The sequence below is a fragment of the Amphibalanus amphitrite genome, unplaced genomic scaffold (genome assembly GCF_019059575.1).
Source record: "Amphibalanus amphitrite isolate SeventyFive unplaced genomic scaffold, NRLGWU_Aamphi_draft 000003F_arrow, whole genome shotgun sequence".
Classification (NCBI taxonomy): domain Eukaryota; kingdom Metazoa; phylum Arthropoda; class Thecostraca; order Balanomorpha; family Balanidae; genus Amphibalanus; species Amphibalanus amphitrite.
The window spans coordinates 200,421-224,057 of NW_024881500.1; the positions used below are offsets into that span (position 1 = coordinate 200,421).

Below are 23,637 nucleotides of genomic sequence, written 5' to 3' on the forward strand. Positions count from 1 at the left end.
CACAACTTAAAGTAAAGTAGGCTAGCTTATCACTGACCTAACTAAATCCATTTAGGATTTTAGGTACAACAAATATTGTACTTAGGTAACAGACTTCTTATCCTGCTCTTCTTCGAAATAAGTTTGCTACCGGAGTTAGGGAATGGCAGTTTCTGTTTCACATTAAAAAGTTGCTTAGCATGCGTTTATTTTCTATAGTTTTGGCAGCTGAAACACGTTTGCACGGTATAATCATTGTACCGATTCTACCTAATGGAACTCTATAGGTATGTATATGGAACTATACATATATAGAGCTACTTGTTGCAGCTCGGAATCAAGATCAGAATACAAACCACGCACGTTTAATGTCAGCATGCATGCTCGACTCGTCTCATGACAGACCCCAGATTTGCGTCATAGCCCATGCGTGCTTTTCATTCATAATTGCAATTACATGCCGAAATATTTGCGTCATTGATGGGCCTGCCAATGCAGTGTCATCCGTCAAATTGATAACTAATGCAGAAACGTTTAGCGGCCGCATCCGATAAATCTGCTCAATGTCACATAGGTATAACTGTTCAATGTCACGCGGCCCTGTTATATGCTAACAAGTTACATAAAGAAATCATAACTTCCGAATGGATCTGGCGTGAAAAAATAATCCTTAACCCTATTCCTGGCGGGGGGGGGGCCTCAGGAGCCCCCTCCCCCTGAGGTTTTTTGGTTATATCTCCCAAACGCTTTGAGCTAGGAAGCTCAAATTTTCTGACTTTTTCTAAAAGGCTTTTACGCAGCAGTTCTGAAAATTTTGAGTTGATCTGACCTCAGGTCAGGTCACCAGAGGCGGTTTGGTGACCCTACCTCAGAAAAGTTTGCAATCACGCCAGAGCTAGAGTTTTTGACCGATCAATTTCTTCTCTTCAGGCTTTAGTTAGGGTACCAGTATGTGCAATTTGTATATCTCAGAATTTTCATATCTGTGACCTGAGGTCAGGCCAGACTCGTGAACTTTACATTGCAAGCCTATGGGAAAATATTGAAACGCCTCCTGCTTCGTGTAAACGAGTCAAAACCACCCAGTTCTTTCAGTATTATCGGAGATTATCTCATCGGTGATGATCCTGGTGCCGCTAATTGACAGTGGCACCGGCAAAGGTCATCTGAGGTCATGTGACGTCATAAATCGTTTTTTCTGTCAACAAATCACGACATGATGGTGCTAAAGACTTGTAAGTGGTACCAAACTGCTCGCCTGGTCAAGGCGCGTCGTTTGGTATGCAGCATGACCATACCCCACAACCTCATTGATGAATGACCTGACCTTGACCTCAGGTCAAATTTTAAATTGACCTGTGAAGGTCATCACATACTTATTTCGCATCGCATCGGCGAGAGCAACAAAAAATGTATTGGTTTTATGTCTCTATGCTTCTTAGTTTAAAAGTTATATAGGTAACTAATTCCAAAACATTTTATCGTTGATGACCTCTGGTGACCTCAATATTGACCTGACCTGAAAATGTTTTATGTAAAAGTTGTAGATCTTTAAACGACCTATCAAACGCCGTTCGCCGTTTGTCGCTGCGATGTGTAGTTTTTGAGATCTGAAGGGGGGCCGAATCGGCCCCCCCCCCCCGCCAGTTTCTTGTCCCGGCGGAGCCCGCCAGGAATAGGGTTAAGTCATATGTCGCATACCCACGTAGCGCATAAGGCGACCTTACATGACCTGACTTGACCTGAAATTACATTGACATCTCATAATGCAACATAATAGCTGTATTATCAGATCATAATTGATCTCATAATGCAACAAAGACTTAACCCGCGCCCTGATGGGGGGGGGGGCCATTTTGGCCCCCCCCTGTGGTTTTTCTTAAATAGCGAGAAAACGGCGGCGCGCAGCGCCGCCAAATTTTGGGTACCTTACCGGACATCAATTTGACACCTTCACACAAAATTTCAAGTCACAGGTCACCTCAGGTCAGGAGTTATTGAGGTCAAACTGAGGTCATGTTCGAGTAAAAATGAGCAAAAAACATGACATCTTGAAACGCTCACCAATTCTACAGTTCACAAGCAATTTTAAAGTTCTTTATGTGGTTGTGTAGAGAAAAAACGGCGCTACAAAACTGCTATCTCGGATTTTTGAAATTTTTGGATTTTGACCCCCAAAAATCAAAAAAATTGATTTTTTTAGAAAAACTCAAAAAATTTCCAAAAATTTTTCGAATTTCGAAAAAACCGGAATATATGTGATAGTCCCTGCGCTCTTCGATATACATACCAAATTTTAGATCGATATCTCTTTTTTTGGCCAAGTTATAGCGAAAAAACTGTTAAAAATTGATGACGTCAAATTTTTGAACTCAATTTTTAGCAATTCTAGACCTCGTAGCGCAAAACGGAGACCACCATTGAACTCCCCGTGACGAGCTGCATCGAATCGATACCCATTTTATGCAAAAATATCAACTTTGAAATTTGACCTAATTTGACCTGACCTTGACCTGACCTTGACCTGACCTTGACCAAAACATGACCTAAGCTGGCCCTAAAGTCTGTCTGACCCACATAATCGCATTTGTCATGTAAAATGGACCATAAAACATGTATCACACGACACTTTCATATTGTGACCCCCCAGTGACCTGACCTCTGTGACCTGACCTGGTATCAGTGACCTCAAATAGCAAAATATGTGTTTGAAGAACATTTCCCCATCGATGATTTTCAATGAAATGCATTTTACACGATTTTACAACGCATTTCTTGAAATGCCTGTAAACGGTGAAAATTCGACCTTTGACCTGACCTGTGACGTCATCGGTTTGACCGAGGTCAATGAAATTGGGTCACAAGGTAGTTCCCTGTTGGGGCTATCCAACACCGTTTACCGCTTGTCGCTATGTTGCGTGGTTCTCGAGATCTGAGGGGGGGCCAAAATGGCCCCCCCCCCCATCAGACCGCGTTGCTCGGCAGACCCCATCTGGGCGCGGGTTAAAGATTAGCGGCCGATTTTATAAAAGGGCGCAAAACGACTGACGCATTGTCCCACCCTTTCCGCTGGATTTTACACACAAACGGTTTCATAAAGCGATTTCAGACAATAGCCGTTTTCACGAGGGGCTATCTGGCTCAATCCCCTAGTTGAACATGTTCGGTGACCCTTAACCCTCGCCCGTATAGGGGGGGGGGGGTCGAACGCCCCCCCCCCTCGGTTTTTCGCGAATAACTCGCGAAAAAGAGGCCGATCGCGACGAAACTTTCAGTACCCTCGAGTTTATCAATTGTACACCTACCCTGAAAATTTCATGACCCTGACCCAAATGACCTTTGACCTGTGACCTACTTTTCGAGACCATGTTTGGCCGGAATCGCGATTCGGCGTATGTCGGCTCGCATTAGCGGCGCGTTTACAGTCTTTTCGTGGTTTCAAGCGTTCAAACATCTGAAATGATGTTGGTTCCATGCATTAGGGTGGGTGTCAAGGTCACCTGAAGGTCAGGCCAGGTCATTGACCTTTGATGACCTCGGTTCACTTTTTCGAGTTTTACATATTTCTAGGCCAGTTTTTGGAGCTGAATTCGAATTTAACAACCATATGAACGTTTACGAAGTAGTTTTGGTGAATTCGTAACATGGTACGAAGCTGTCAGAGGCGGTTGCCACCTACTACGAATACCCTTACTGGTTGACCTGACCTGACCTGACCCGACCTGGCCTAAATGCATGAAGACATCATCTGTGATAAAAACTAACATGATACCTATTAGTGATCAGCACCTCGAAAAAAACCATAGCAGCCACGCTTTACGACTTTCTAACAGGTCCCGATTTTCCCGACTTTTGGGTCATTGAGCTGACCTGGAAGGTCAACCGATGACCTAGGACCTTAAAATTGGGTATTATCGGCTTCCTCTTGTGACGGGCAACACGCTCGTTTTTTCGCGAAGCTCTAGCTCGATCAGGGGCGAAACGGCAAGGGGGGGGGGGTCCAACGAACCCCCCCCCCCCTTATACGTTCGTGGTTGAAAAAAACACCAATACGGGCGAGGGTTAAACTAAGCAGCCCTCCCTCGGCTTCAGTCGGGCTTGATGGCACCACCGCACTTTGTATCGGTAGCTACTTTCGACAAGAGAGTACATACTTGTATTATGTATGGTATATGCACATAAAAACATATATTAATCGGCAGTGAAAAGCAAGTTGCTTATTGCTACAGCAACTTGCATAATGCTTTGCATATGGATATGCATCGGGATAATGGATAGTTTCGGTAAAAAATCAAAGTGCGATAGGATTTCTACCATGACCACGTGAGCAGCATTGTCAGTCAAAACATGGATCCAGTTCCCAGCTCACGGATCAGACCAGTTGCTACCTGGCATCGGATGTCACCGACCGATTCATACAGCCCTCTTCGACCCCTTTGAACCGGAAGTCCCGGGTCACTCGTCTGTCGGGCCGACCAGCGCACGGCGGCGGCGTCGACCTCACACGCTGAGGCAGCGACCCGGGGTCTGTATCAGCAGCTCGGTACAACTCCCACAGCCCGTCCCCGGCGGTCCGTAAGTCGTGCAGCACCTGTCACTGACGGCACGGCGCGCTGACGGGTACGTTACGGTGCGCGCTGACGGGTACGTTACGGTCCGTAACGTACCCGTCAGCGCGCCGTGCCGTGAGTGGCAGGTGCTGCACGGGGCGCGTGCCCGCGCGGTGTCCGGTGGCCGCTGGGGACGGCGCCGCCGGCCGCTAACTGTGCAGACCGGCGCCATCCATACCGGGCGCCAGGGGTGCCGTCCGCCGAGCGGCGGGTTGTTTTACGAGCTGTGACGACTGACGGCTGCGAATGTAATGTGAAAATGATCCGGCCAATCTCCGGTGTTCTGCGTCCTCTGAATTAGTGGGAAAGGCACGGGGCAACTGCGTCCTGGATTGATGAAAGTGAGTAATAGACTGAATGTTCCTTACGGTCCAATCCCATTTCACCAAAAATGTCAGTTAAGGCTTAGGTATTTGCACTTATGTTGTTAACCTCAAATGACCTTGTATGAACCATTGAGCACGTTGGTATTGGTACATCTATGGCTCCGATCTCGAGTCTTGCTCTTGCCAACCAGAGACTTTAAAGCTGAAGTGATCATTGATGTGTCCGAAGGTTGAACACGAAACAGTAGCAAATTTCGGCTAGCCGTTTGTTGGAGATATATACGAAATCCTGATGTTTAGGAAAACCGTTAGGCTACAGCCTACAACTCCCTGGTGAGGCGAGGGCGAGGGAATGTCGCACTATGTTGATTCATGGATGACAGGTCACTATCTACATATTCCGAATATTAATTTTATTGCAACGCAATTATTCATACTGCGTTGGATTAACCCGCGCGGGGCTGGGGGGGGTAAATTTTACCCCCCCTCGCGAATTTTTGCGATATCTCAAAAACGGCGGCGCGCAGCGCCGCCAAACTTTCAGTACCTTTTCTTACATCAATTTGACACGTTCCCTGAAAATTTGAGCGAAATCCGTCGGAAAATTTTTGAGAAATTGACGTTTTAGTGACGTCATGTTCGCCATTTTCGCCTCAAAAACGGCAAAAGTTCAAACGCCGCTAACATCTTCATTTTTAAAGGAATCAAGACGTAACAAAAAAGGATATACGTAATTTTACTTTGTCTATCAAATGGCTATCTCGGTTTTTTGAAAATTTTGGATTTTGGCCTAAATTTTTCCAAAAAACTGACTTTTTTGGGAAAATCATTACAAAATCCAAAATTTTGAGTCTATCGAAAAAACCGGAATATATGTCAGAGAAGTGGTCTATGTGCACCTACATACCAAATTTTAGAAGAATCGGTTCAAAAATGTGGGAGTTATTCAAAATTTTATGACGTCACGACACACAAAATTTTTGAAAAATGACTTTTTTGGAAGTTCTAGAACTCGTACGGAAACAAAAATAGCACCATTCGATTCGCCGTGAAAAACTGCATCAGATAGACACCTTTTTAGGCCTTAACAACCAACTTCAAAATTTGACCTCACTTGACCTGACCTTGACCTCACCTCGACCTGAAATTCATCCAGAGGTGGTCCATATCACTTATTTAGTGTGCCTATTGAACTCTATGAGTAAAATGACCCATAAAACATGTGTCGCACATGCCCTTTTCTATATTTTGTTTTTGGTGACCTGACCTGACCTGACCTTGACCTTGACCTCTGAATGATATTGTATGCAACGAACATTGTCTTGGTAGCCTAAGAACACGTTTTGGGCAATCAGTCTCACTCCATGACTCCATTCTTCGGCAACTACGGTGCAAGGCCGATACTGTAGGAACTTGCAATTTGTACCCTTGACCTGACCTTGACCTTGACCTCAAACTTTAAATTAAGTACATGTTTTTAGTTGTTCGTGATGAGATCTTTTGATTGGCGTTTGAATTTTCCAAATCGGACCATTAGTTCGGGAGATAACAGGGGGGGGGGTAAAATTTACCCCCCCCCCAGCCCCGCGCGTTCGGCTGGAGACCCCAGCCCCGCGCGGGTTAAAATAAATGAGCCAAGCGCGTGTCAAGCGGTCGTGTCGAGGGCCCCAGTTACTGCGCAGTGAGCACTGCATAGCTGATACACATCCCATTCAATCGTTATCTGGTCATATTCATCAGGAATTCTGGTCCAGGTCAAATAGCGTTTAGATAATTTCATTCCAGCTGATCCCGAGGCTGGAGCAAGTAGCAACGAACAACTCACAAGGAGGGACGAAAGTACGACTCATCTGGTCCACTTAAACTAACAAGAACATGTCGACTCTTACAGCCAAGCAGCTCACATAATCGGATCACCGAGCTACTAGACAGAGCTCCAACAGCCGACGTCTCGACACTCGACAGACCAACCGCCTCGCTCGGCGGAAATACGGTGAACCCGAGATCGTCACAGGCCAGCTGCCACCTGGAAAACCGAGATTGATGGTTGGCATGACGCCTGAGCAGTGGGATCTAGTAACAGCTAAGTAGGATGCTCCGTTAGCGTCTCAAAAGTTTGGGCGACAGCTGGATTGTTCGAGATTTATGGCGCCCTTCTGGCAGTTTGCACGACGCGGAATTATGTTATTATTCGTGTTACATTTTGCTACTTCAAATCAAAACTTTGCTTTTCATAGACCGTTCCCTTTACTAGAAAGATCGTAAGAGTTTGAAGAGGTTTATTTAGAAAAAGATCGCCGGACGCCCCCAGAACAGACACTGCTAACAGCAATTTCCGGAATGGCCCGTGCGAACAGCAGTTTGTAATCACCGTGTGGTTCATTTTATTCAAACATCGCTTCACACAGACACGATGTAAAAAGTAACAGAAACATCAGCCCCACTGAATCTATTGCAGAATTCGTCAGATATTACATAAATACCTGTCTCTCACCAACATAAGAACGCAACAAAGGCGACAATCACGTCTCACGGCACCAGTATTCTCAAATAACACTCGCGCCCCACAACCAATCGGGCACACGATCGTTTCCAAACGCACCTCTCTCCCCCGAACGCATCTCTTTTCATCTATCCTCACACCGTTTGGGTGTTCAGTTCACCTCGCAGGAGCCCGGCCGGCCCGGCAGCCACGCAGGACGGGTCCTCCGACCTCAGGGTCTTTATGCCTGCAGCGTCGACCTCGTGGAGAAGGCCACGTAGAACACCACGGAGGCCAGCAGTGCCGCCATGAACTCTGAGTTGACCAGAGGCCCGGTGTAGGCGCCCTACGGCAGGGGGAGGGTGTCCGGTCAGCGGGGTGAGGGGTCGGACCACACAGGGAGAGCAGGGCCGTTTGACGGTCCGGCAGGGCGGGCTGCGTCATCAGTGGGTAACCGGAGCCAGAGCGGCGTGACGCAGCGATCCAGACAGGAGCATCAGGCTGGTCTGTCATTAGTCGTGGCGCCTCGCTCGGAGCATGATTGAGTTTTAGAAGACGGCCAGCGAAATGAGTGACTGGTCATTGCCGAAGCAAATGACCAAGCGCAGTGTTAACAACGCAAGAGAAAAACAGATGCACACAATGCGCATTTTTCAACTACGCTCTACAAAGACAGACGCAGTTGGCCGGTTGTACAGCTTCCGCGCCGCTGTAAGGCGATCCGACTGTGTCCCTGGCCGGGGACACATTAGAGCGGACTGGGTGGCCATTAGCGGCCGCCAGCAGACGGCTAACGGTCCGCCGGCGAGACTGGGGGCCGCCGTCTGGCGCGTGCGCCCGTCGCCGTTACACCGGTCACGGCGAGTGATGTCAGTCCACGGCCGGCGGCGTCATCCAGCGGCCGGGCAGAGTCCGCGCGGCCGGCCTCGGAGAGCTACAGGGGCCGCCCGGGTGGTGTCCGATGCCACGACCGGCTCACATGACCCACTTAGTTACATACGGCTCAGTGACGGCCCGAGCGGTCCTCGCTGACAAACCGACATCCGCTAGGAGCCGACCATGTGCTCAGAGACAGTCCCGGGCACTACGAGCACGTGCTCTAAGATAATTCCGGGGCTTAACCCTCGCCGGACCTATTGGTTTTCTACATACGCGCCAGCCGAGGGGGGGGGGGGGGGGCGGGTACGACCCCCCTCGCCGTTTCGCCCCTGGTGGAGCTAGCGCGTCGCGAAAAAAAACGAGCGTGTGCGCCGTTACGAGACGCAGAGATTGGTACCCGATTTTAAGGTCCTAGGTCAATCGGTGACCTCTGAGGTCAGGTCAAGTGCCCCAAGGTACGGTTCAGTTTTGGGTGAATAACTTCGCAAAAAACGGCCGCAGAGCCACGATTTTGGCAGTATCGTGTTCGCCTCGCTCAGGCGCGTCGAATGATATACTTTTTGTCCAGGTCAGGTCAACTTGGGGTGTTGACCTCAGGTCAAGGTCAGGTCGGCACCCCCAGGTCACGAAGTTGGTCGAAAGAGGTCATGTCGCATATCATTCGATTCGGCAGGTCTTCCTGAGTCCATTGGTGGCTTTCCCGACTAGCTAGCTCAATTTGATCAAGAGTTATTGACAAAAAACTAATACGGTCATACGCAAGGTCAACATTGCAAAAATGACGCATCTAACCTTGCAAGGAGTGCATCAAATCACGATTCTGTGTGCTTGAGATAGTTGGAGATCGTTCACGGCGCCAGAATAGCAGTTTTCATGTTTCCCCATTGACTTATAATGGTTAGGGCTGATAATCCCGGGATCGGGATCCCGGGATCCCGGGATTGTATTAATCCCGAATCCCGGGATTAGAAGCATCGGGATTTCGGGATCCCGATATTTTCCGTACAGAAACATCGTTCATAAAGTGTAGCTGATAGTAGGTATGTAAAAAAAGGTAAGTGAGTAACAACGCATTACAGTGCAGTTTTATGTCCAAAGATCTTACTTACGCCGTGCAAAGTCGTTATGCACAAGTATTGGTTACATATATACCTAATTGACATTGTTTCACACCGTCTCAGCCTTCACAATGTGGCGAGAGACGAGCTCTCTCTCGGCTCATCTCTCGCTCCCCGCGACGTCCCTCGCGTACTCGGTTTAACAGATCATTTTGCACGATGACATACTATGCCGACTATCGAATTCGAGTCCATCGAGTGGGAGGAGGTCGGCCGTCTTCTCTGTGTGACTGTGGGAGCACGTCTGGTGGCTCAGTTACTGTCAGTGCCCCGTGGCTGGACGATCCATGAGGCTGGCCGGGCGCCCTGGGCATGGTTACCGTTAGTGAGTAATTATTAATTACGTGCCTTTGTGATAAGCTATAGCTAACTTTGCCAAAATGTCGGATTTTGCTGAATTTAATTGCATGTAAACTGCATGTAAACGCGATTGCATGTAAACTGTCTGATGCGTTGAAACAGCGCATCCGACAGAGACGGTCACGTGCTGCTAAAGTCCTACAATCGCTCCATAACAAAATGTCGGCAGACAGAGACTGGAAAGATATTTTTCCTAGTGCCTCTCGCAAGGAAGCACAGGACTTAGTTGTCCACATGATGGAAAGATTGGGAGAACAGATGCATGATACCGAAGTAGGTGTAGATACAGAAGTGATGGACGCTGATGATCCTGAATCAGCGCCGTCTCTTCAGTCGATGCTTCAACAAGCTCTAGATGAGGTTAGAGCTCCAGAGCAAGGCACCAGTTCATGCCCGTCTGGGATTAACTTTTAGCAATCTTCTCTGATGATGACGAAGGCCATAAGGAAAGAATTGGAAAATTTACCTATCTCAGGAAGGACAGGCATGGTAGCGCTGTCCTACAACTGGCTGAAGGGCATAGTTCCTACGAGTGTTGAATCGGAACGAGTGTTTTCCACTGTCGGGAATATCGTCACAAAAGTGCGGTCGAGTCTCGGCGACGAAGTCGTTGATGCACTTTGCTTCCTCAAGTGCTACTACCGTAACAAGTGAATGTGACCAGGACATGTGCTGGTCAGACGACCACAATCCGTAGGCACGTCTACTGTATCCTGACTCGAAATATAAACAAGAAATACAATGATCAATGTCATTCATGCTCTTATATTTGTTCGGGGTGAAGGTGTATGCCTGGTATTGTGTTTATGATGGTAAGGATGCGCCATATACATACGATATTGCAAGAAAATTCTGCTTTGTAGACAGGTTAAAATAAAAACTGCTCAATCCCGGGATCCCGGGATATCCCGGGATTGCATTTCTAAAATCCCGGGATCCCGGGATTGCCAAAAAGTCCCGGGATTATCAGCCCTAATAATGGTAAAGTCACAAAAATGACCTGACCACATATGACCTTTAGGAAAAAAACCGAGATATACAAGTTGTGAGACTCATAATGGATACTAGATCCTGCAAGTTTCATTTCCCTGTGACATCTCCTCTGGCAGTGAGGGCGTTGCGAAGTTGCGACATCTGAAGACCGTGCAGAGGTTCACTTATGACGTCATAGGTCAGTGACCTGACCTGACCCAAAAATGCGGTTGGTGTCAAAAGATCCGGCTTGAATCAAAGGTCAGGTATGCTAAGTTTCAGCTCTCTATCGCCAGCGTGTTCGGAGCTATCGCGAAAAAACCCTGGGGGGGGGGCGGCACCCGCCCCCCCCCCTCGGCCGGCGAGTGTTAAAACACGCGCTCTGAGACAATACCGGGGCACTACAGACATGTGCTCTGAGACTGCCCCGGATACTACAGACATGTGCTCCGAGTCAGTCCTGGGCACTAGACGCCGGTACATTGCTCTGAGACAGTGTGAGTACTGAAGACAATGATCTACATAGTCCCGGGCAAAACGGATGTGTACCCTGTTTATGTCGGTGCCGTGCACTACAGACATGTGCCACTTACGGACATAGTAGGGTAAGGGCGGGTAAGAGTACGCGGGCGATAAGAGTACGCATCAGCTGTTTCGGTTGCTTAGCAACGCGGGTTTGTCGAGTTCATGAAGTGACATGAAGCCGCCAGTACGTGCATGTCACCAACGGAACTTGGGCGTTGAGCGGCGACGCTGTTGAGTTTAAGGCGATGAATATTATTTTCGAGCGTTATGATATTATTATGATATGGTACAATAATTTTGATACTTGGCAGTTGAGATAAGGTACATTTCCGTGATTGTTGTGGGAAACTTGTGAAGTTATCTGGGGAAATACTGTACAGTGCAATATTCTGTTTGCGAAGTTTTGCACAACGTTTCGGGGTTGTTTTGTGCGCGAATTGCATGTACGGTAAGAGGACGCACTGTTCAGGAGGGTAAGAGTACGCAGAATTATACATTAAATCGAATATACAGAAATATAGAATTATTAATCTTTCGCTCAATGACGTTTGTTTTGTAGGTATATCATCAATGGAGCACTGTGATGCAGATGCGTACCCGAAATTCTTCCAAATACGAGTTATTCTCCTTTTTGATCGTGCATTTTTTTAAGAAACACACGACATGATTATTTCCTGATTTATAGACTTGAAAGATTTATTTTGTTTTTCCTTTTGGATACTAGAATTAACTTAAACGCCTTCTGAGTTTGAAGTTAAGCATTTGGACAGTGCAAGCTGCATAGGTGTGTGTTCATATGCTTGCGTACTCCACCCGCCTGGCGTGCGTACTCTTACACACCCCATATGGTAAGAGTACGCAAGTGCAACGGTTCAGAAAATGTCAGTTTTAGACCACTTCCATTTACGCTGAAGGATCGTTGCCCCATGGGTTGATGGCTAATTCAATGAACTTTAATATTCCCTATTTGCGATTTCTTTCCTTCAAATATTAAACAAATGAGAGCAAGAAATCCACTAAGTGCGTACTCTTATACGACTTCACCCTATGGCCAAACACGCAGTTTGGATACTAAAGATCTAACCTAAGTCCGTTCACTCAGATTTCCTCCGAAGCACAGCAATAATTCTTCATATATGACGTGTTCTGGTGCATGCCTGAGAGCGAATTTACCCTCCGCAAACAATGTAGAACATTGCAGAATCGAGGGAAGTGCGTACCTACTGACATTGTCAGGAAAGTATCACGAGGCACTCCAGTGTCATTTCTCAAACAACAGTTTGCAATCAGACGCGACTCACCGGGTGGTTGACAATGATGGTCGCCATGGGCTTCACAGAGCTGATGGGCTCATCCGAACGCTGAGCCTGCGATGAAACAAACGACTGGTGTCAGAAATTCAGGGCGAACGAGGCTGGTCTATCATCATGCAAGCAACCTCCAAATAGGGTGTACTTCCCTTGACCACATACGGACAATACCTAGAGGCTAGGCCATCATTTCAGATAATTCGACACAAAATGTCGCAGCATATCACTGCAGCACACTAAGAATGACGGTGAAAAGCACTACTTCTCAACATTTCACACAGTATCAAGCGGGCATTAAACAGAAAGTCCATCCTCCGGCAGCCTGACTCGTCTGCCCCATCGCGCACACCCGATACTCGGAAGAGCTCACCTTGCGTACGGCCGCGTAGCCGACATCGTCATAGAGACCGATGGCGTGGTCGCCGGTGGTCGCCTTGGCTACCTCCTCGGTCCAGCTGACCTGGTAGGTGGCGCCATCAGCGGAGCGCGCCACTGGCACCAGCCGGTCGCCGATGGCCGCGTACAGGCTCACACCCTGAGCGGACGGGGCGGTACGGGAGGGTCAGACGGCTGCTCGCGGGAGGGGAGGGCTGTACTCATCAGTGGTACCGGTACCGAACTCGGGTGTGCAATGTCCCGGGCCGGTTCTTGATGTAAAAGGACTTTGAGTTGAGTTGAGTTTGACTTGATCAGGATGAAGTGCAATACACATGTTAAAATTAAGAAATCTTAATTGAACAAGGAGTTCATAAACATACCAATAGATGCTTACGCATGAAAATGAGAGTTGAACAATGCAAAAAAAAAAATATAAGTAGGAGCAGTTTATGCTAGCAACAGAGCCTACGAACAGAGCAGCCAGCACCCAAAGGGAGGAGAGGCACATACCGTGACACCGTTGGCGCACGTGAGCGAGAATGTGGCGATATAGGCGATGTTGGTGACAATAGTGGCATCCTGTGACGTGTATGATTCTGCCTTGATCTGAGGGTTCTGACACGCATCACTGGCTGAAATACGAAGGTACAAATGAGTTCATTAAAAATAGTGCTACACAATACGCATTTAGAGACAAATATAGCTTTTACAAGGGCTCTGTTCCCAAGGCTTGTCAAAAAAGGAGGAGTTTGGATGAGCTTTGAGGAGAGCTGTTTTCAAGTAGCCACAGGAACATTTCTGCAGGAAAATCAGCTGTTTGCGGGCCATACAGAAGATGACCTATGGCACACCAATATCGATCTTGAGACAAACATTTTTTTTTTCAATTCAAACACTGATGGAAAAATAAGAAACTAGTATTCAAAAATACCTTACAATCCCCAATTCCCACTTACACTTATGCAAAACAATACATTTATAAACAATTAACATAGTATGATGCATGCCTAAGTCCACTAGGCTAACCTCATCCAAAAATTAAAGCTTCATTTGAGCTGAAGAAGGAGAATCATGGTAGTGAGATGAGTGATTGGGATGAGCTTAGAGGAGCTTGGATGAGTTCTGAGAATGATTACTTATAAGGAGAGGTTAGAGGTGCTTAGAGAAGGTTGGAACAGCCATGAAAACAGCCCCTATCATATGTTTGTTTGTTTGTTTATAGGGACTTAAGGGCGCGCCGACTACAAGGTCATTTTGCGCCCATGGTTCCCTATCATATGAATAAAGTGTACAAGATAATTCACTGAGGCCACATCAACAATGCTGCAATTAGCACTTTGGGCATCATTCTACAACAAATAGGTAGGCAATTAGTGCACAGCGTGAGTCATTTACAGTCAAGATAGGTATTCAAAAATAAAATTGATGCTGCAAATATTAACTTATCTTAATCAACTGCCTACAGAAAAATAGCTATCCTGCTATTGTTCATTGAAAAAATGCAAAGGGAAAGATCAGCAAATAGGCAACAAATTATGGTACATATTCAACTTCATCATCATGCCATGGATGAAGTATTCCTGGATAGGACACTCCCTATTCCCCAACACTAGCGCCGGCGACCAAGCGGCCGCCCTGGTGGCGGAGCTCCGAAACATCGGCGGCGAGTGCGCCGGCGGCCGCCGCACCAGCTTGCGTGCTAAAAACGCGGTAATGGAGGGCGAAATTAGCGAGCTTTAGCTCATAAGACACGATTTCAGAGACTTCAAACATATTTTAAGTTCTTCCTTAAAATCATTATGGCTCCATTTAGTCACTATCACATACGGAATCATTACCTGATGCCCATAAACTGAGCCGGTATTCTTGACTTGCCGATGTAATTTATCATCAAATATCATCGTTGCTCGGCAGTCAAACAAGTTCCTATTGATGATTTAATACAAATATCAACTTACTTTCATGTTATCGCATCAAACTTCACTTTATTCTAACATTGGCTCTTCGGCTGTAATAACGAACCCTCACTTGTCAGCAGAATTTAAGCAACCTCTTAAATCAGAACTGGGAAAAGAATATTTTCATGACATTCCTCAAATCCTGTTCTACGAGGTTCACAAAAATTTTCATCAAAATCGGTTACAAGTAAGTAATAAACGACAAAAGTATACAAAAAGACACGCTCCGCCCATAGCCCGCAATGCTAAAATGGCGCCAGCGCCCTCGCCGTCGGGAAATCCGCCGCCGCCGCCAGGTGGTCGGAAAATCGGCGGAGTGTCCCATCCGACCCCCACCGGACACGATTTGGTAGCCGAGGTCTGTGACGTCAGCCGGGCGTGAAGTTTTCCCTTCACTGTAGGCTTAACACACAAACTGGCCGAAGTTCATGCCAGGATAGCCCGGCCTGAAAGTGCAAAAATGATTGAATTTTGACCTCATTAGATTCATTGCTTCATTTTATAACTAACAACGTCCATTATTAGGCCTCAATGAAGGTACAAAGTACTCAAAATCGAAGCTCAAGGAGATGCTGTCCGAGCACAATTTGGTAACATCACGTGACCTCTTTTCAGCAGATTGTATATAATTTAAGAATATAATTACACGATTGCTGACTGAAACATCATAAAGAATACACTTGTAAGATTTATTACTTCTGTTTTAGTCATAACATTGCAAAACGCAAAGTTTATCATGGCAGTCACGTGACCAAAGGTATAGCAGGGGGTTGGGACAAACACTCACAGTATTTCAAGTTTTGTAATTAAATTATATAAGTTTCATGATGAAATTGAAAGATTGTATTTTTTTCCTAACAAAATACAAATTTTCATTTGTAAAATATTTTCCTTATAAGCGAAATTCTCCATATAAGAAACGTCTGTGACGTCACCAGGGCTTTACTCAAAACATCTGACCTACCTGTTTCTTATAGGTATCTTGGTCCCATCCAGGAATACCTAATCCATGATCATGCATTGATGAAGGAACAGATCATCACAGTCACTAAAGGCTGAAACAGACTCTGCATCCAGGAAATCACATGCCAGAGCCTATTCAAACACATTATAATTCTTCTTGTATCATTTACATGCGGGAGGTGCGTGCGATTGATGCGAGTGTGTACCCATTTATTTGAACAGGCTATCACATGCAATTTCCTGACTGCAGAAGGAGTCTGTTTCAGGCATAAGTCTAAGTGCAAGTTATTCTGCAATGTACATACCAAGTGAAGCTCCAATGAGTCCAAAAATGAGCAAAATGTTGACCATGTTCATATTGAAGAAGTTTGATCCTGAAAAGTAAAACAAGCATACCTAAGCCCATAAATTGTCATTCAATCACCATATTCAAATATTTAAATATGACCATGTAACACAACTAACAAACAAGCAGAAAATTCTAAATTATTCTATACAATACCAATCTAAGACAACCTTCTGGGTGAAGATGTCCACCACAACTAAGTTTCAGGACACACCAACAGGTGGTAAGCACCTATGGATGCTGTGCATCACAGAGAATATTCTAAAAAACTTAAATTCAGAGTTGTTCTCAACCAATTACACATGCTGTAGGAGAGGCAAAACAAAAAGCCTAAATTGCTTCTTTTGGATATTGACTAGCCAGCCACCAAATTCAGCATGACCCTGCTGTGCCAATGTTCCTAACTTTGTAAACAAAAGGTATCCACCTCATTGCTGCCATTGAAAAAAAACTGGTGTTTAGTGATCATTACAATTTGCGATTAGGAATGAATCCAAGCAGCAGCACACCATCGATTTATAACAAACTATTGCAAAAGTCAAAACATTCACGATCCTTCTCAACATAACCCAAAGCCCACCACGACGAAAGTTGAAGTTTTATAGAAATTAGCCAGTAAATAGCATACAAATGGTCTTATTGATTGATAGACAAATTATTCAATAGGATAATTTAACAGATTCGAGGTGAAAAAGCACTTATTACCGTTTTAGGTTACAAAACAGTCAAGGGTTATGAGGACGGATAAAAGTCGTTCTTGACTTCAACAGTCAACTTGCTTGATTCGTTCCACCTCGCGTGGTGCCGGGTGCAATATCGTGTTTAATTTAGCTGCGCCAGAAATGTCTCAAGCATCAATAACCCTGAAACGCTAACACACGAGCAGAAACTACACCAATGATAAGCGAGCTGACAGAGCTTGGGCGACTGATTGGATATGTGTTTTCAAGCGCTAGCAGTATCAACACATAACATAAAACAGCAGGAATATCGTGTCAGCAGCTTCTGTGGTACGTTGGTCCTGACGTCACGTAAACGTGGCGTAGAGCGGCGTCTGCATGGCAGAGGCGTTCACAGGCCACTGATTAGGGAGGCAAACTGCCGATGACCAAAGTTCAACCGATATTCTGGCTTGGAAACTGCATAGTGGATACGGTCGTCAAGTTAGATGTAAGTGAATCCTAATCTATAATCTAAGATTCGGAATCAGGCGAGCCCCTACGATTTGGACCAAACTTGGTCAGTGGATAGTACGTAACGTCCTGATTACGATGCACCCAAAATCTAAGCTCGGCCCGCCATATTTACGAAGTTACGGATGTTTGAATTTCAAGGTCATTCGGGAGAGCCCCTACGATTTCCGTCAAAATTTGTGTACGGACACTCTAGATGCTCCTCATTACGAATATCACAAAATTTAAGCTCGGCCCGCCATATTTACGAAGTTACGGAGGTTTGAATTTCAAGGTCATTTGGGTGAGCCCCTGCGATTTCCGTCAAAATTGGTATACGGGCATATTACATCCTCGTCATTACAAATATCATAAAAGTTAAGCTCGGCCCGCCATATTTTTCAAGTTACGGAGTCACAAAGTTACGGAATTTCAAGGTCATTCGGAGAGCCCCTCCGATTTTCGTCAAAATTTGTATGCGGACACATTACATGCTCCTCATTACGAATATCGTAAAAGCTAAGCTCGGCCCGCACTATTTCAAAAGTTACTGACGTTTGAAACTCACTGAAATTCAAACATCTCTAACTTTTGGAATAGTGCGGGCCGAGCTTAGCTTTTACGATATTCGTAATGAGGAGCATGTAATGTGTCCGCATACAAATTTTGACGAAAATCGGAGGGGCTCTCCGAATGACCTTGAAATTCCGTAACTTTGTGACTCCGTAACTTGAAAAATATGGCGGGCCGAGCTTAACTTTTATGATATTTATAATGAGGAGGATGTAATATGTCCGTATACCAATTTTGACGGAAATCGCAGGGGCTCACCCAAATGACCTTGAAATTCAAACCTCCGTTACTTCGTAAATATGGCGGGCCGAGCTTAAATTTTGTAATATTCGTAATGAGGAGCTTCTAGAGTGTCCGTACACAAATTTTGACGGAAATCGTAGGGGCTCTCCCGAATGACCTTGAAATTCAAACATCCGTAACTTCGTAAATATGGCGGGCCGAGCTTAGATTTTGGGTGCATCGTAATCAGGACGTTACGTACTATCCACTGACCAAGTTTGGTCCAAATCGTAGGGGCTCGCCTGATTCCGAATCTTAGATTATAGATTAGGATTCACTTACATCTAACTTGACGACCGTTGGATGGCAAGTACCATGTAACGGAAGTTGGCACAGATTCAGCACAGATTCAGCACAGCACAGATTCGGTAGGGGGAAAAAAGGCCCCGGTAGAGGGAAACCTTTATGACCCGTTTTTCCCTAGAAATGACGTCACAAACGGGTAAAAAACCACACCAATCGAAAGCTTTCGTTTACCCAGACACAGCTGTGCAGGAAAATTTCACTTTTTCCCCATAGGAAAGTTTTTACGGGAAAATCAAAATTTTGGGTCAATGGGGGGTCCCCCCCGATTTCGTTCAAAATCGGCACACAGGTGCCCCACCACCAGCCGAGAAACTTTCCCCAAAACGGTCCCCGTTGCATTGACGTTTAAGGCCCTTAAAGCCCCGTAAACTCGTAAAAAATCCGTAAATTCGCCCTTGTACGGCCAAAAGCAAGTACCTACTACGTGGATTTGAATTGTTTTTTTTTTTCCGGAATGGGACATTTTTAATACCTAGCTGCAGGGCTGGACAATTGTGCCGAGTTGGGGTGGCACGAGTCTTCCCAATTCCACGCCGGTTGCGCCGGCTTGGCTTTGGAGCCGCGCCAGACGGCGGAGGTCAAGGTCACCGCTAGGGCGGTGGCGTATTTGCTGCGCCCGTGCAACCCCCACTTGGTATATTTCTCCACCCCTGCATAGCTGGTAGCTGGGCTATTGATTAGAACAACAATTTCGATTTTGCTAATATTCCCACGAACTGCCGACGTGGGTCCAGAGGCCGGCATTGGCCCTCAGTGATCGGGACCGCGCGGCGCTCGGAAGCCGGCGGGCCCCATCAAAAGGCGATGTGGTTCGCAAAAAAAATGTGTGCGGGCCCTCGTCATAACTGCAGGGGCGTAGCCAAGGGGAGGGGGGGGGGGCACACTGGGCTTAAGCCCCCCCCCTCAAATCTAGCAGGTGCCTTCCACGATCATGGGCGCCTTCTACGATCAAAATGGGCGCCGCGGGCGCATTTTCAGTGTCCAGCACTCTAGCCTTCCAGGCGGTGGGGGGGGGGGATTTTTTGCCCCCCCCCCTTTAGTTTTTTCAATATATCTCGAGAACCGCTGCGCCGATCGTCACCAAACTTTCAGTACCTACCCTCCCGTGAGCAGCTAGCGCACATGGTGACCAAAAATTGTTCCAAAGGCTATGATAGGTTGGCCGCTAATGACGTCAGAGTGACGTCATTTTTGCCATTTTCGACCCAAAAAAAGGTTTCGCGGGAAGAGCTGTCAGGCCTACAGCTTTAGAGATACAGAAAAATGTTTCAGACATAAACGGTGTGGAATCAAAAGGGCTACAAAACTGCTATTTCGGTTTTTCGAATTTTTTTGGATTTTGACCCCCCCCCCCAAAAAATAGATTTTTTGAATATAATTGCCAAAAAATCTAAAAAGTTTTTTGAATTTCGAAAAAAAAAACCGGAATATATGTGATAGTCCCTACCGCCTTCTATCTACATACCAAATTTGAGATCGATACCTCTTTTTTGGCCAAGTTATAGCGAAAAAACTGTTCAAAATTGATGACGTCAAATTTTCAAACTCAGTTTTTAGCAATTCTAGACCACGTAGCGCAAAACAAAGACCACCATTAGACTCCCCGTGACGAGCTGCATCGAATCGATACCCATTTTATGCAAAAATATCAACTTTGAAATTTGACCTTTTTGACCTGACCTTGACCTGACCTCCACCAGAAAGTGACCTAAACCGTACCTGATGGTCTTATAACCAACACCATTGAGTTGGAAATGAAAAACTGGCCATAAAACATGCATCGCATAACCTTAGTAAAGTTGGGCTCATGTGGTGACCCTTGGTGACCTTTGGTGACCTGACCTGTGACCTGACCTGGTATGACCAGTGACCTCTAATAGCAACAAATGTACTAGACAACTGACGCCTTATCGCTGATTTTCGACAAAATGCGTTTTACTCGGTGTTATAGCGCTTTCCCTAGAAGCCCCGTGAACGGTGAAACATTTTATCTTTGACCTGACCTGTGACGTCATCGGTGACCCCGAGGTCAATGAAATTTGGTTTCCTTCGACAAATTTGACAGGGCTATCGAACGCCGTTTGAATTTTCCGGATCCGTCCAGTAGTTTCGGAGATACGGGGGGGGGGCAAAAAATGCCCCCCCCCCCCACCGCGCGGAGGGTGGCTGGTAGGCCCACCGCCTGCCGGGCTAGGCGCCCTCGACGGTACCTAAGCCATTGCGGCACACCATGCGGCACTGGCGCCCAGGTTTACAATTTTATATCTCTGTGTGGGTCGGATGCACCCACAATCCTGAAATGCCGAATATCCACTCCCAATCTCCTGACCAATCTAGCGCCCTCCTCACCTTCAGCGCTCTCCTGGCCTGTCGGCGCCCTCTTCACATTCGGCGCCCTCCGTGCTAACCAGTCAGCGCTCTCAAGGACAATCAGTGATCACACAGCATCCTCCTGATCTGTCTGCGCCCTCCACACATGTCTGCGCCCTCCTGACCTGGCTGCGCCCTCGTTATCGTGTTATAGCACCCAAGATACCATAGCACCCTCCTCACCGTACAGCGCCCTCCTAACCTGTCGTCCTCTTCACTGTATAGCGGCTTCACTGGGCTGCGACGAGTTATTCGCGAAAAACCATGGGGGGGGGGGGGGTCCATCCGACCCTCGCATGTGTAGTCGCATGTGTAGGTCCATCCGACCCCCCCCCCCCCTACACATGCGAGGGTTTAACTTTGGACTCTAAATTCTGCCATAGAACTGGAATTGCGCGATCGGAGGGTAGAGGGCGGGGTCACCGCAACAAGCTTCGCTTAGCAGTGGCCCTGTCCTTGTGAATCCTTCCTATCAAAAGGTTCGGGCTAAATTTATAAATAAAAAAATATATTCGTCTAGGGTGCTCGTTGGGCCGTAAAAGCTCCTGATTTCGGCTAGTCTCAGCTCAGCCTAAGCTACGAAACTGCTATTGCAGTTCAAAACCTATAGTGAACTATTTCCTTTAAAATGTGAAGCGCCTAAGCGACCAGATACCTATGCATCGAAATAGATGCGTCTAAAATAGGATCTTATCATTCTCTGTAGGAATATTTCGATAGACTCGGTAGAGCGCTGGACTCCCGGTAGTGAAAGCCCGGGTTCGAGTCGCTCCGGCGCTCGATATTTGAAACTCCTGACGGGGATGGTCTGGATGGTCTGCGGTTGGTGGGAGCAGCCGCAGCCAGTTGAAAGTCAGTTGAGTGGGACAGGCCGTGTCCGGCTAGGGCACGTTAAACTTTGGCGTCTAAATTCTCCCGTTACCCGGAATTGCGCGATCGGACGGCAGGGGTCAGGGTCTACGCAACAAGCTCTGCTCAGCGTAGGCTCCGGCTCTGTCAATCCGTCCATTCAAACATTCGAGCTAAATTTATAAAAAAAAGATATGGAAGCCAACATGTGCACACCGAACTGCTACTTGGACCTGCATGCCTCTCCCAGTCCCGACAATGACTGGTTAGATAGTTGATGCGTAGTATCAGAGCTGATGTATCTTGTGCCCTCCCGATTCCCGAATTACGGCGTCATCATGTGACAAGACAGCAGCAACAAGTGAGACGCAGCAATAACATTAGTAACCGTGTGTTGTGTAGTGTATTGCCCACATACCCCACTGGTGACCGATATCAATCTTTAACCCTCGCACGACCAGGCCATTTCTCATAACACGAACGACCAGGGGGGGGGGGTTGTTGTTACGACCCCCCCCTGGCGTTTCGAAACGGAAGGTCGTAGAGCTTAGCGGAAAAAACCAACGGATTGCTCTCAACGAGATCTCGCGATTGGTGGTATATTTTTTGGTCCTAGGTCAACATTTGACCTACTTTTGACCGGTCAAAGGTCAAATTTTCGGAAAAAATAGACTTTTTTTTCAACTTTCCGCGGCGATTGCGGCAAAACGGTGAGAGATATCGACTTGAAACCTTCACTATCGTGTTCCTTGATCAATTCTCTATCGTTTGGTATGTATTTCGTTTCCCTAGCTCTAAAAATGGCGCGTTGGGAGCGCCGGAAGTCGGCAAGGTCACAGTCGGCGGCAGAAATTCGAAAAATCAAAATTTAAATTTTTGAAATCTGATTGTATTTTCGGATTTGGGAGGTCCATTTGCTCCCTATAGAAGCTAATATTGCTGCATATTCCCATTGAGGTGACAAGAATTAGCAAAATAGTGGTTCGGGCGCTTTTCAAAAATAGTACCGGACGCTGTTCCTCTTATGACGTCATAACTCCGTGACCTGACCTGACCCGGTCAATTTTCTTGCACCACACGATAGCCAATGCTTGCCCCAACATGCATGGGAAGTTTCATCATGATCCATCAAACAATGTGGGTATCACCGGCAGAAAACCTAGGGATTCGGCGCACACGTTTGGTAACTGTCGGCCGGAGGCTGTACCTCTTATGACGTCATAGCTCCGTGACCTGACATGACCCGATCAATTTTTTTTCGGCAAAAGATGCGCAAAGGTTGCCCCAGAGGGTATTGAAAATTTCAGCCCGCTATGACAAGCCGTTTAGCGTGCACTTCGAAAAAACCTCAGGGGGGGGGGGGTTGATACAACCCCCCCCCCCCCTAGGCGTTCTAGGGTTATCACAATGCCACAATGTAAAGTACACGTAACGCATTTTACCTACATATTACGCAATTAACTAGCTACGGGATTCGCTCGGCATAATCTGGCTGCATACATCAATCGAAAAGAACACTCATAACGTGAAGTGTGTGAAAAGCGATACCACAATACCACAATAACGTGAAGGATTGTATATTTTCTAAGACACATACATAAGAAAAGGCAAGAGCTTGTTCGAAACGAGGATGTCGGATTTTAAGCATTATACGTATTAGACATGATTGTTTAAAAGAGTGCCAAACGAGCTCGCTGTCTTAATTCTAATCACAGCTTAGAACTAACCTATAATAGGTATAAACATGTAAATGGATCTTCTGTCATTCCAACAACGCATCTAAGATGAAGGGCGGGCGAGAGGCAATTTTTAAGTTAAACTTTGTCTCGTCAGCTTTTGATTTATGCATTTGATTTTATACATTGCTTGCCTTTTCCAA

General features: G+C 46.5%; 1 protein-coding gene across 3 annotated transcripts; it reads right to left on the reverse strand.

Moving 5' to 3' along the window:
- Nucleotides 1–7,180: 7,180 nt before the first annotated feature.
- On the reverse strand, nucleotides 7,181–17,295 carry LOC122370028 (translocon-associated protein subunit delta-like). 3 transcript variants are annotated; one of them, XM_043345367.1, is made up of 6 exons: nucleotides 17,233–17,295; nucleotides 16,166–16,234; nucleotides 13,450–13,571; nucleotides 12,932–13,096; nucleotides 12,553–12,618; nucleotides 7,181–7,743 (listed from the first exon to the last, which is right to left on the reverse strand). In XM_043345367.1, exons 2-6 carry the CDS (start codon nucleotides 16,215–16,217, stop codon nucleotides 7,639–7,641), a joined length of 510 nt encoding a protein of 169 aa, XP_043201302.1. In that variant the 5' UTR covers nucleotides 16,218–16,234; nucleotides 17,233–17,295; the 3' UTR covers nucleotides 7,181–7,638. The 3 variants fall into 3 exon arrangements, with proteins under 3 accessions (XP_043201302.1, XP_043201375.1, XP_043201235.1); XM_043345440.1 differs by lacking the exon at nucleotides 17,233–17,295 and adding an exon at nucleotides 16,912–17,232; XM_043345300.1 differs by lacking the exon at nucleotides 17,233–17,295 and adding an exon at nucleotides 16,986–17,021.
- Nucleotides 17,296–23,637: the final 6,342 nt, after the last annotated feature.